General features: G+C 37.3%; 1 protein-coding gene across 2 annotated transcripts in view; it reads left to right on the forward strand.

The window, feature by feature from the left end:
* The window catches only part of LOC306870260 (protein phosphatase Slingshot homolog 1-like), a 41,298-nt gene that overhangs the window by 22,799 nt on the left and 4,033 nt on the right, over nucleotides 1–14,466 (forward strand). For both annotated transcript variants that reach the window (XM_079417421.1, XM_079417422.1), the window contains 10 exons: nucleotides 343–443; nucleotides 9,779–9,843; nucleotides 11,408–11,529; nucleotides 11,647–11,715; nucleotides 11,965–12,030; nucleotides 12,581–12,775; nucleotides 13,185–13,278; nucleotides 13,519–13,647; nucleotides 13,899–13,945; nucleotides 14,259–14,405. In XM_079417421.1, the coding sequence (XP_079273547.1) occupies nucleotides 343–443; nucleotides 9,779–9,843; nucleotides 11,408–11,529; nucleotides 11,647–11,715; nucleotides 11,965–12,030; nucleotides 12,581–12,775; nucleotides 13,185–13,278; nucleotides 13,519–13,647; nucleotides 13,899–13,945; nucleotides 14,259–14,405 (1,035 nt within the window). The remainder of the gene's footprint in view (nucleotides 1–342; nucleotides 444–9,778; nucleotides 9,844–11,407; nucleotides 11,530–11,646; nucleotides 11,716–11,964; nucleotides 12,031–12,580; nucleotides 12,776–13,184; nucleotides 13,279–13,518; nucleotides 13,648–13,898; nucleotides 13,946–14,258; nucleotides 14,406–14,466) is intronic.

Genomic DNA, 14,466 nt, shown 5'->3' on the forward strand with positions numbered 1-14,466 from the left:
GTCTGTGATGGTAAAGCTGAATTTTCAGCAGCCATTACTCTAGCTCTCAGTGTCACATGATTCTTCAGAAATCATTCTAACATGCTGATTTTATACTCACAAAACCTTTCTTATTATTATAATTATTAATTTTCTCTCTCTAGATATATATAAACGTATCTCTGAGTTGTGGAAGAAAACCCACATGTTGTGCATTGTGTTTTCCAAAAATTCGAATCTACAACTTCTAGGTGTCTTTGGGTTTTGTTGTATTACATTTTCTGAAATGTCATGAGAGCATGTTTTGTTTCATTGTTGGCCACGTTTCTCACACTGTCTCTACATTTTCTTTCCCATTTACAGTCTAAGTGAGAGCTTTCTCATGGTCAAGGGGGCCGCTCTGTTTCTGCAGCAGGGCAGCTGTCCACAGGGTCAGAGGAGTCATCCTCACCACAAACATGCAGGTGAGTCCATGCTTGCACGATAAAATCCATCTTCTCATATCACACATTAGTGAGTTTCTGCATTTAGATGAACAGCCAAAAAGTCAACAAGTATACTTGAATTTTTATTTTTTTTGTACAGAATGCTCATTGTTATTTGAGTGGACCTCAGTCCTTCATTAAATGTATCTCAGAAGTGTTACTCAGAGTTTTATGTTAATGACTGCTGGAATTATGGTGTTTTGGTGGAATTTATGGTTACTATAGTAAATTTTGTAAGAGTGACTTTACTGCCTGGCCTGCTGTGTCCGTCCTGAGAGAGAAATTCAGAAATTGGGCAGCAGGTGTTGTCCGGCTGATGGACAGACTCAGTGCTGGCTAAGCATGTCCCAGACAAGTTTGTGTGTGGATTAGCCAGATTAGCAGTTTAGTTCAGCACATTGGCACTGTGAGAACATCACTTCTTATAGACAAGGCACATGGGATGTCTCTCAGTTTTATGTGTTTCCAAATGGTTTTAGAAGGCTTTTGGTGCAGATATGTTAATACAGAGTTAACAGTTTCCTGTTTGTTCAGAAAGGAAAATATAAAAACACTTTTTTCCCCTTTTTTATGATGTTAATATATTTTTTTTGGTTACACTTTATTATGATGGTCCCCTTAGGTTAGGGTTAGAGGAGGGTTGACGTGCTTGTAAGTGTTATGAGATATTAAATCAGAATGTCTTAATACTTGAATGAGAGGTAGTTGACGTAGTTGCAAAGCTACCTTTAGTCCACAGAATGTCTGAAGGATGTCTGCCTATTTGAATTATTTTATTTGTCTCTAATTTATAGGAATGTGTAGACAAGAAAGGAACACATGAGTAGATAGGCTGTCATACTTTATACAGTAGGTGCATAGTTAACATATAAATGTATTAAACTTGCATACCAATTGTGAGGCATGTTTTGTCATTTATGGGGTAAGTTGTCACAATCTGCCAGTTAAAAAACTTATTATAGGAAAATGCAAACTGTAAAACAGTTATGACAGCCAATTCATGAAACATACAAAAATATAAAACCATTGTTTTGTCCCAATACAAATTAAATTATACCTTAAATATATAGATTAGATATATGATATAGTGTGTGGTTTTGTTGTGTTCTCACATGTTTGCTCAACAAATATTATAAAAATATAATGATGTCAAGATATTAGTTTGGAAGATGAAATTCACAAAGTTTTAACTACAGTAGTTCAAGTTTATTTGTATAGCGCTTTTTACGATACAAATCGTTGCAAAGCAGCTCTACAGGAAATTAAGTTTCCACAATATATTTATATATTGCAGAAACTTAATATATTTAATTTATGGCAAAATTTGGTAATTCTGTATGTTGTCTGAGCGTTGGCATCCTCTGAGGTCTAGGGCTGTGTATTGGCAAGAATCTGGCGATACGATACGTATCACGATACAGGGGTTGCGATACGATATATTGCGATACTGTAAGCAAGGCGATATATTGGGATATTTCTTATTTTAGGAATAGGATATATATTTTTTAGGAAAGCTGTCATTAAGAGCACACCACAATATGCAAACCTTAGCAAAAAATAAATAAATAAAAATAGTTTAACCAGAACACACTGCAGAACACACTGGGATCTGCATTTGCAATAATCAGTCCCTATAACATTCAACATTATTGAAGCACTTTTTGTCCAGTGCGAGTCAAGGGGGAAATATTAAAGTGCTTGCACGATTCTTTAGTTAAATGTATGTATAAAATGTATTTTATAAAAATATATATTTATAGACTCTACTTTAAAGTTTCACAGTTTAAGTTTACATTTGTGACATGCAAGGTCATAACATTTGATCTGAACAAAAAATTACATCTGCTTAATATCAATGAAAAATAAAGTGCTTGCAGGATTCCTAAAGAAAACAAAACAATTGTAAAACAATCAAATAAATACAGATGTTAAACATTCTCAGAACTTTTCAACTTGGATTTCACAGGTTTTTCAGTTTGTATTTATATTCCGCGTAGAATTGCAGAGACCGCGACGCGAGCACCGCCCAACTGCACAAAACGCCCCTGAATTACGAGAAAGCTGCAGCTGCACGGCGACTCTACCGTCCGCCGCGCCCCGCGCAAAGGCTCTTCAACGCGGGACGCGGCAAGCGGCAGAACCGAGATTGCGCTCGCGCCACGGTCCCGGGGCGGACATTACCACAAAAGCCCAAATGTTGCCACACTTCAGCTTTGTACACCGAAACGAGAACTGGAAGAATTCTTTCATCCTCCATTACTGGCAGTGAACTATATTAACGCTAATATTAGTGGAGTGCCCTGATGCTAGTATTTCCTGTCACTGTTTAAGTTCAGAGATGAAGACTAGCGGTCGGGATATGAACTCAAAACGAAACAACTGCCATGAATCTTGTATGATTTTTTAATTTTTTTTTTAAATATCAATAAACCGTTTTGGAGAATCGATACAGTATCGCCAAACAAAAAATCGCGATACTCGCGTGTATCGATATTTTCTTACACCCCTACTGAGGTCCTCTGAGGGGCTGGCATCATCTCTTCTCAGGTGTTTGGTCATCTCAGATCATTTAAGGGTTGGCTCCAGACTGAAGCGTCTGTAATTCCTAGTTACCATGGGATGTTAATCAACCCAAGCTAAAGAATAATAATAATGTACATTTGATCAGATATAACTGCAGTACAAGATTATAAGATGCATTATGTGAATGCTTGGCTAAAGAGATATGTCTTTAATCTAGATTTAAACAGAGAGAGTATGTCTGAACACCGAACGTTATCAGGAAGGCTATTCCAGAGTTTGGGAGCCAAATGTGAAAAAGCTCTACCTCCTTTAGTGGACTTTGCTATCCTAGGTACTACCAAAAGTCCACAGTTTTGGGACCTTAGGGAGCGGGTTGGATTGTAGCGTGGTAGAAGACGAGTTAGGTGCGCAGGAGCCAGGGCTCCAAACTGCGACTAAAATGGTCGCATTTGCGACCAAAAATATTAATTTGCGAGTGAAGTTTTTGCTGAGGTCGCCACTGGCGACTATATATAATTTGCATGAAAGGACTTTTTTCCCGATTGTTTTGCGCTGACATCTTTTGTTATGTTCACGTATTAAACTTACATAAGACGATGCGCATCAAAGTTTTACTGGAAAAGAGTTTCAAACAGTCCTCGTCTCTGCCGCACACAGTCTGCTGAACGCAGTGAGAGAGACCTGAAAGGTGATAATATAAACACCAGTACCCCGCGTCCACACAGTCCGTGTATGCGTCCGTATCGCGCGAGCGGAGAGTATCGCACTTAATGTACAGGCGCGATCTCTTTAGCACCTCAGTTAAAGCAGCAGGTGAACCCATTATATATTTCGATTTACTACTATAGTATGCAACAGGGACGTGCACAGGGGGGTTGCTCAGGTTGCCCTGGCAACTGCCCATATGCCCTTTTCGACTCACGTTGCCCTTCCGAGGAAAAAAACAACAACATCGTACAATGGATGCAGATTTTCACGTAGGTCTAGATTAATAATAATAATAATTAAAAAAAAATCGAAAAGCCTCATTCACTTCTATTCGGGCACCGAAAGTGAAAGTCAGTAGGGGAAGGGCAAACTCTGTTTACGTGGCTGCTGCAGCGCTGCACGTGACGGGCACCTGAGCTGAGCCTGCATGAGCGGGCGCGAGATTGTCGCGGTTGTCGGGTGAGGCGTCTCATATGGAGCGATTTTTGTGCCGATATTTATCAAACAAATCCAGTGTTTTGCAAATAAACACAATCTGCTTTGCAAAGAAAAACTCAACTTTCAAACAAACGCAAAGTGATTTTCAAATACAAAACTCTATTTGAGAGAAAATGCAGAGGTGTGGACAAATATATGTATTGTGTGTTACAACTGTGAGACTCATTTGCCTTTTTATGAGGAAACTTGGCTTGATTTTCTCACAAATGCGACAGGCTGATTTTCTCACACGTGTGCGGGTAGATTTTCTCACATATGCAATTGAGCAACTTTCTTTTCCAAAACAGCAGATGGCGCTGTCGGTCAATTTACTCTAGTCTCCCGAGACCTGAAACACCTCTTTACCTTTTCAGACCAATATGAGTGGGGAACAGGTTAGTTTCTGTCTTACTAGATCTATAATTAACGATTTAGATTTTCACAAAGTGACCCTACTACAGTGTCAGTGAAATTCACAACAAGTGCTGTAAAGTTGTTAACATGATTGATTAGCTCAAAAATCAGAGGTGAGGAGGCACATAGGGCAGGTAGGCCTAAGTGATGATCACCAAATATGAGATGAGAGGACCATGCTAGAAAGTATAGGGTTAAAGAGCTGCATGCTAAATAATTGTAATCTAAAAAAGCAATGGCTATTTTAGAGGTCATTTCAAAGATCTTGCCTGAGCAGAACATAATGACTTGATAGGATATTGATAGGGATATTGATGTAGGGATTTTCATGACTCAAGTCATGTTTTTCTGTGTTATTATTAGTAGTAGTTAAGGTGATTGAGTGCTGTATTTCAGTGTTTTACTACTTTGTGTATATATATATATTTTAATAAAGACCCTGTTATTCTCAGTCCTTCATATAGCCCGTGAGTTGTTTTTTTTTGTGGGGGGGGGGGGGGGGCTTTTTCAGGTCAGAGCAACCGCCCCTCAAAATTTCTGTGCACGTCCCTGGTATGCAATGAACATGATCAAAAGGTAGGCAATAAGAAAACCTATAGTACAACTTACTGAAATGTTTTATGTAAAAGCTCATGTTTCAAACTGAGGAAATGTATAAAGCTTGTAAACATTGCATTGTAATACATTTAACTCAGAATAACCACTCAGTGTCCATAAACTCATCAGTCAGCTAGAAAAATAACTATAAAGAGGAGCGTTTTGCTATATTTATGCGCTGTTGCATATTAATATTTTTACTTATTCTGTTGTACATGATTCAACTCCTCCTATAAAATTGCATTTTACTAATGAAGAAAAACAGACTGAATGTGTGAAAGACGTGACAACATTTATAGGATGCACTGCACTCAGTTGCCAAGTGATGCTTATGGTCCATGATATTGGTACAGATTCTGTGTAACGAACAATTCTTTGTGACTGTATATTTCAAGTTGGAAAAGACATTTAATTCACACTTTAAGTGAACCTTAGTCCCCCGGTCGACCTGATCATCTACAAGATGGATTAAAATGCTGATAAAGCCTAGAAAATATAAGACAAACACATGACAAAATGATTGAAATGTTAAAATAGGGGAGAAAAATAAAATGATAATAATAAAATAAACCACTTTTATTCTGTGGCACCTAAAAAAATAATTTGGCGCCTAAGTTTTTCTTTTATAGGAGCCAATGGCTCCTTACTCGATTTTTTTGTCTGGAGCCCTGGCAGGAGCTAAACCATTTAGGGCCTTATAGGCAAGTAATAATTTTGTAACTGAGAACGTAAAATTGGGGTAATATGATCATATTTTCTTGACCTGGTAAGAACTCTAGCCGCTGCATTTTGGACTATCTGTAGCTTGTTTATTGAAGATGCAGGACAACCACCTAGCAGTGCATTACAATAGTCCAGTCTAGAGGTCATGAATGCATGAACTAGCTTTTCTGCAGCAGAAACAGGTAGCATTTTTCGAACCTTGGCAATGGTTCTAAGATGGAAGAATGCTGTTTTTGTAACATGGGAAATATGATTTTCAAAGGACAAGTTGCTGTCTAATATAACACCCAGATTTTTGACTTTAGAGGACGTGACAGTGCATCCATCTAGTTCCAAATTGTAATCCAAGAGATTCTGTGTACTGTTTTTTTGGTCCAATAAGTAATATCTCTGTCTTATCTGAATTTAATAGGAGGAAATTATTGGTCATCCAATCTTTTACATTTTTTACACAATCTATTATCTTAGTTTAGAAGTTTCATCTGGTCTTGTTGAGATACATAGTTGAGTATCATCATCATAACAATGAAAACCAATCCCGTATTTTCTAATAATATTACCAAGAGGCAACATGTATATTGAAAATAGCAGAGGACCTAGGACAGATCCTTGTGGTACGCCATACTTTACTGGTGATAATTAAGATGACTCCCCATTTAAATGAACAAAGTGGTAGCGATCGGACAGGTAGGATCTAAACCATCTTAAAGCCTGCCCTTGAATACCAGTATAGTTTTATAATCGATCTATGAGTGTGTTATGGTCTATAGTGTGAAACGCAGCACTAAGATCAAGTAATACTAGCAATGAGATGCAGCCTTGGCCTGAAGCAAGAAGCGAGTCATTTGTCATTTTAACAAGTGCAGTTTCTGTGCTATGGTGAGGCCTGAAACCTGACTGAAATTCTATATAATAGTGTATGATTAAAACAATGAGTGGGTTTATAAGTACTACTATAAGTAGTTGTTCTACAATACAACTGCAATTTTAACAGCAATATGAAACCACTGCTAGACAAAAACATTTGAAAAAGGGAAAGTGTAACATTTAAATTTTTTATTTTTTGAATCTAATTTTTTTAGACATTTAATCAATCAATCAATGAATCAAGGAATTTATCTGTGCAACAACAGTGCAAACACAAATGCATGACAACAGATGTGCTATAGCTGCCATCCATCCAGCACTGTAACACGTGTGACACGTTGAATTTATTAAACATGCTAATTTGAAGGACATGTTTACTGCTAAACAGAAGGGTGTAGATTTGCTCCAGGCGAATTGAATCTGTTATGAGAGAAACTAAACACCATGCAGACACAACAATTCCTCAGGCTTTATGCATTGACTACCTTGCCACGCTTTCAGACAGCTTGTCATATCACAGCAAGTTTAGACTTTTTTCTGTTATAAACCCCTGATATTATCACGTATCTGTTTTGTCAGTTGTCTAATATTATACCATCGCCTGACTTCTTGTTGGGATGCGAAGTTTCAATTTGACCGGTTTGAACGCATCCGTTGTGCTCATTACAAGCAAGTTGTTGCAGGTTTAACGAGCGGTTTTGTTTTTACATACAGTCTGACCTCAGGGCCTGTGGGGTTGGAGCATCGCTTGAGTCATGAGCTTTTTGTACAGTGTACGAAAAATAACTCGACTACCCATCAATCACTAGAGGAACAAGACAAAGACTTCCTACAAGTGACTTATGCAGACAGTCTGGAAGATCTGGAATTAGATTATGAGAATTAGATCATTTGAAAAAAGTACAATTGCATCAGCACTAAAAGGTGGAGAAGTCAGCTGTCTCCGTTGAGAAACTGCGGATGTCTGTGTTAGACTAGACGATGTAGGGTTTCTCTTCCTCTGTGACAGTCTAAGTACAAAATGTTCTCTAACAGTGAGAATAGCTCAGCTTTTTTCTCAACAAGACCTTCATACAGTTTAACATTTATTCATGAGGCAAATCCTCGGTGCTCGTTCTGAATGTAAGTTGAGCTCTAAAATATCTTCTCTCCATGTTGACGTCTTTAAATGTCCTCGCGTTTAGATGTTGATGACATTTCCATCTTATTTTGTCCTGTTAATGTTTTTATTTATTTTTTCGGACGTCATCAGTCACCTCTATTTGCACTCTCATGGCTCCGGTAGCCAGACAGTCAAAAACAGCATCAGTGGTGTTTTATTAAACACTGACCAACTTCCTAAAGCAAGATACACCATACACTTTTGCAGATGGATTCACACGTGTACTTCTTGTCTGAGTTCTTTAGACGATCAAGTAAAGCAGGAATTATATTTTTCTTAATCTTTTGAGATGTGTTCAGTGTACTTATGAAAGTACACTACTTTTCAGATGGTTGTGGTCGGCGACAATTTTTTGTTTTAGAAGGAAGTCTTTTACACTCACCAAGGTAAGGTACAGTAAAAACGGTAATATTGTGAAATATTATTACAACTTAAAATAATTAGTTTTTAAATTAATATATTACTCCAGTCTTCAGTGTCACATGATCCTTCAGAAATAATTCTAAAATGCTGATTGGGTTGAAATGATTAAAATGAGTGCGGTTTTGAAAAGAGATAAAATAGTTTGACCTTTCATTTAAATCATTGTTATCTTATTTCAGTGTCAGTCATAGGGATTGGCTCATCATGACAAAACCCCTGAAATTAAATTATGAATTGCTGTCAAAATCATAACTGATGAAGAAAACTGTGTCAAAGTTATTTAGAATAATTATTAAACTAATAGCTCATCCAGAAATGCAAATTCTGTCCTAATTTACTCATACTCGTGTTGTTGCAAACTTGAAAGTCTTTCTTCAGTGAAGCTAAGGTTGTAAATGATGTACTGGTCGCTCTTTTCTGTGCACTTACAGTGAATTGGAAACTATAATGATAATTATCAAATACTTTTATCCTTCTGATCAAAGCTGTGCTCTGGGATCCTGTGCTGCCTTGGCGATTCATTTACATATCAGTTTTTATCAGATAAGCATGTAAAGTTATGTAAATTCTTGTCATGGTGACCCAGAAGGCCGAGGGGCTTGTTTTGTTGGAGGAGAGAACATACCCTGTTCTTTTCATATATATGTTTCAAATGCAAAGCAGCCAATAAACCGTAGAGAACATCATCTGTTGTGTTGAGTGTACATGACAGGCTTTGGCTGTTAAGCTTTGAGTTTATTTGGGTATTAACCTGCTCGTACACTTTGATTGGCCTCCCACACGTCCCGGACCAGTTACATCATTGTTTCATGGATTCTGCCAAAGCTCACAAGAGGAGGAGGAGGTTTGTTTGAGGTCAGAGGAGTTAGTCTGTCTGTGTTAAGGAGGAGAATGTAAACAGGTCTTGTTTGGTATCTCTTATTGACTTGCATCAAAAGGGGAAGGGCTAGAGTAAGTTGAATGACATGCTGTCAGATTTATAATTATTGATAACTTTTGCACAAAGTGTAGAACTTATTTGCACATACCTGTTCACAATGCAGCCGAAAGTCACTTAATCATTTAATTAAATAGGATTATCTGAGATATGTAAACATAACATTTTTCATATCTTTCCACATCCATGTGTGTTTGTACACTTTGTACTCTGGAATACAGTAAAATCAGCAGCGCTATAAAGGCATTAATCAAAAGCATACTGTTGTCTTCCCACCCAACATTTAAAGACTGATTTGTATCACTCAGCGGGCGTTCGTCTTGGCTCGGCTTCTCTTATAAACCTTAGTTCACTAATATGACATCACCTTTAGTTATCTTGTTTATTTTTATGGTTGTTTTTCTTCAACAGGGTTTTGTGTCAGTGTAAACAAAGTTGTCGTCATGGTTTTGTTTGGATTGTAACGCTGGTTTCACTCAACAGGTGACTTACCTCAGCATCTGCAGGTGATGATCAACATTCTTCGCTCTGAAGATCGCATCAAACTGGTGAGAGAACACGCGCTGTCAATGACTAATGTTTTGGCAGTAAGTTACATGCAGTCAGGCTGAATGGGTTTCATTGTCAAAGTGTTGCCTGAAGACTGTTCTATTAAGGCATGTTAAAATGTCGTACCTGCTGTTCCATGGTGAAATATGTACTAATACTTGTGTCAGTCGCTTGTGACGTGTTGATTACCGTGCATGGAGCTGCATTTGTCTTCAGAAAGAACATTCTGTCATTATTCACTAAACCTCATGAGATTCCAAGCCGAGCACAACAGGAGAATTAAGAAGCATCAGTCACCTGTGATGGCAAAAATGCATAATGAAAGTGGTTCATTGTGACTTGTAGGATGAATTCCATGTTTAATCCAAAATCATAATAGGTCTGTGTGACAAAGAGGCAAATTTTATATTATTATTATTATTATTATATACTTCTACTGTTTCTCTCAAATATGACATCAGTGGCATTTGACCTAAAAAAATAAATAAATAAATTAAAGTCCATTTTAGAGTACTGGTGGGTTCATCAGTTGTAAAAAATGTAAAAATGTAGTCTTAAAGTTTATGACTTTAGAATAGTGGTTCTCAAATCAGGGAGCATCGCCAAACTTCCAAGAGGGAAGACTTAAAATTATTTAAATTTACCCTTGTGAAAAATTAATATACAAAATGTATTTGAAATACATTTATTTCATGCTAAGTATACTACAAATACATTTACACATTTGTGTACTCAAAAAAAAAAAAACCTGCAGTTGTAAACTAAACTAGTATACTTAAAGTCTGCTAAATTGGAACAACTAAATTTGTACTTACTGCATTTTAATTGTGCAGAAGTAGAGCTGAGGTTCAACTAAAGATATACTGAAGTATATTTGATTCTGCTAAAGTGGAACAATTGCAGTTATACTTCAGTTACACTTTAAATACCTTGCATTTGAAGACTGATAGTATTCAAAGATCATACAGTCCTCATCAATAGTGACATTTAAAACACATTTTAGGTTTAATATTAAGAAATGTGAATTGTGCACAAGTGATACTCTAAATAAAGTTTAATTGCAGTTTTTATATCAGTAAGTCTCAAGCGATATGTTGGTTATGTTAATAGATTTGAACTAAACTTAGTATAAAATAAATGTATTTTAATTTATTTTTTACTAGGGTAGTAATATTAAAAATAAAGACTAAACAACATTAAACTGGCATTATTTTTCACATTTATATTTATTACAATAGAAGTACCAGAGGTGCATAAATAGGAGAGCCTTATTATAATATTGACAGTGAGGGACCTTAGAGGCAAACGGTTGAGAACCACTGCTTTTGAAGAGTTAATATATAGAGCACAAGGTTGACGAGCTTTTGAAGAGATTCTTCAAAATGCCCCTGTTGTCTTGCATGGAGAGAAAGATTATGTGAGAGTGAGTGACTAAAGGCCGAATTTTTATTTTCAGGTGATCTATTCTAGAGTTCAGGATGTTAATGTTTAATATATTTTGCTTTTGCATGTGTATGTATTATATGGACCCTGTTTTTACACAAACCAAACTGTAATCCTCAGGCGGTGCGGTTGGAGAGCGTGTGGTCGGACCGTGTGCGGTATATGGTGGTAGTCTACACCAATGGCCGTCAAGACACTGAGGAAAACATCTTGCTAGGCATGGACTTCAGCAACAAAGACAGGTGAGACCAAATCAAATACAGTTTAGCATGTCATCAAACAGACAAGTTTAAAAGTTTGTTACCTCCTGCAGGCACACTTCATTAAGTCAAATAATGGAGTTTTTCTTTCATTTACAGTAAGAACTGCTCTATTGGGATGGTGCTGCCACTGTGGAGTGATACCAAGATTCATTTAGATGGTGATGGGTGAGTACTGCCCCCTCTGGGAATGGAAAGGAATTGCTGTTGCTGGTCTGATTACACTTCAACTTTTGATACACCGATCTAGATAGCATGGATTATAAACCGTGTTGAATGGATTTGTCAGTGGACAATGCAGCCATTGAAAATTTTACAAGTATTCCTTGTTTTTATTGTTATTTATAAAGGTTGTAGCTCTATTGTAATGACGTATGGTATGATGGCCTTATTCAACCTCTCTTCTCATGTCTCCAGGGGCTTCAGTGTGACTACCGCCGGGCGCACGCACATCTTCAAGCCGGTGTCAGTCCAGGCCATGTGGTGAGTAAATAACATCAAATAATGAACTAGAGCTATTCAAATTCTCATTTTAGACATTTCAGTCTGTATTGGAAATGCTAATATAGAATGATTTGTTTACTTTTTTTAAAATGCTTGATGTGATCATATAAGCGATTTAAGCTAAAGCTTTCAAACAACTTCAGAAAATCACTCAGAACTGCTATTTTCACAATCTTTTTGTTATGATAAATCCTACAGTCATCTCTCTCAATAAGGTGACAAGTTACATTGTTTTTTTTTTTCAACAAGAGCCTTTGTCTGCTTGGCTGGGTGAATTTGGGCTCTTGTTTGTTACTGGGGTAGAAATAAAACCGCTCCTCAGGGGGTTGAAGATGATGTGAGAGGACTGTTTTTCAGACGTTCCCTGGTGCTTTGGGAGTTTGACATCCTTAAATATAATAGAGCTCCACACTGCCATCTGGTGACTCTTTCAGAAAAAGTACCATTGCAGTACCATGGTGGTTACATTTCTGACACTATTGGCAAAGGTCTCTCCAAATTGCTCACCTTTAACCTGCTGTTCCTTTAGGTCAGCATTGCAGATTTTACACAAGGCATGTGAGGTGTCACGAAGGTACAACTATTTCCCTGGTGGTATTGCGCTCACATGGATGGGGTACTACGAGAGCTGTATCGGCTCTGAACAGAGCTGCATCAATGAGTGGAACGCCATGCAGGATCTGGAAACACTGCGACCAGACTCTCCTGCAGTTTTCGTTGACAAGTGAGTGCAAACCCTGAAAGCCCAGACTCCTTGACCCACCAGCAGATTTAAATTCATATTTTGATTAGTTTTTTTTTTTTCGTGACCAACAAAGAGCAAAAGCCAGACATATTTGTTGTCACAATTTAATCTAATATTTGATCTGTTTAATAATCAGCAGTCATCTGCAGGAACTGAGGAGATGCAGGTTTTGAAAAGGAAGTGTATAATTGCAATTTTTGCTGTCGAAAGGCAAATATTATAGTCAAACAAACATAACATCAAAAAAGTTATACACTCAATTTTGTTTCTTTGTTTTTTTCTTCTTTTTTTTATTTGGAAAAAGAGGATGAAACAGAAGACATGTTTATGTGTTATTCATTGTATACAGTATATGTAATTTTTGACTTTTGATGTTTCTGTTCCTCAGGCCAACAGAGAGGGAGAGAACAGAATGTCTAATCAAAGCCAAACTCAGGAGTATCATGATGTGCCAGGACCTTGAAAATATCACGTCCAAAGAGGTCAGCAGGAAATGCAGAGAGTGCATAAAAAGTGTTACAATAGGCCCTCCTTAAAAAATATAAAAAAATGTAATTAAAATATTAAAATCTGATCATAAGTGGTCACAGGAGACACAGGATCCAGCAATGCGACCTCTTGTGATCAGATTGTCTGGGATGGATCTTAATAGCAGATGTGAGCAGGGTTTATAACAAACATTTGTTGAGACTAAGTCAATAACCGTGTGTATTTTTCCTTAGATTCGTAATGTGCTGGAGCAACAGATGAACTGCAACCTGAAAGAGTACAAAGAGTTCATTGACAATGAGATGCTTCTTATTCTTGGGCAGATGGACAAAGCCACGCTCATCTTTGACCACCTCTATCTGGTTAGTGCTTCTTTTATTAAACCTGCCAATTCCCACTGCTTTCCCTTCTTTTTATTGCCTTTCCCCTAGCGCATCTTACCCCCCAAAATATGACAAAACTGAAACTGAGAAGCATTGGATTGATAAGAAGTTTAACTTGTTTAATATAAAGCTTGTTAGTTCTGTGGCAGGACAGATGGTTTTTGTCATATATGGGGCACTAGATGCCAATTTCTCTAAAAAACCAGTGTCGTGCATCGTTTGTCTTTCAGGGTTCTGAATGGAATGCTTCAAATCTAGAGGAGCTTCAGGAAACTGGGTGAGTTTTACCTGTACTGACATCCACAGCTTGCTTTCCTCCCATGCTGTTGTGTCTCTGAAGACACTGCTTCTTTAAATGGGTTAATGTTAGGTAAAGGTGAAAGTTTAAGGTAGGTGTGTATCATATCATACCTCTTAAAGGGCAACATTTTCTCCTGTTTCAGCTGAAGTTCAGAGTAAATCCAGCAAAGCTGTTACTTTTTAAGCAGGGTTTATTATTAGTACCTGATTTAAGGAATAAAAATAAACTTGCATGCATATGATTTTTGTCCTAATGTAAATTCTGATCTCTAAATACATTGCTGTTTTAGGGTGGGCTACATCTTAAATGTTACGAGGGAAATAGATAACTTTTTCCCAGGAACGTTTTGCTACCACAATGTCCGAGTGTATGATGACGAGAGCACAGACTTACTGGCCCACTGGAACGAAACCTACAACTTCATTGTTAAAGCAAAGTAAGCAAAGCAAAGTCTATTTAAAAATTTTCTCTTTAAACTAAGCAACGTACTTTGCTTT

This window comes from Barbus barbus (assembly GCF_936440315.1).
Source record: "Barbus barbus genome assembly, chromosome: 5".
In the NCBI taxonomy this organism is placed as follows: domain Eukaryota; kingdom Metazoa; phylum Chordata; class Actinopteri; order Cypriniformes; family Cyprinidae; genus Barbus; species Barbus barbus.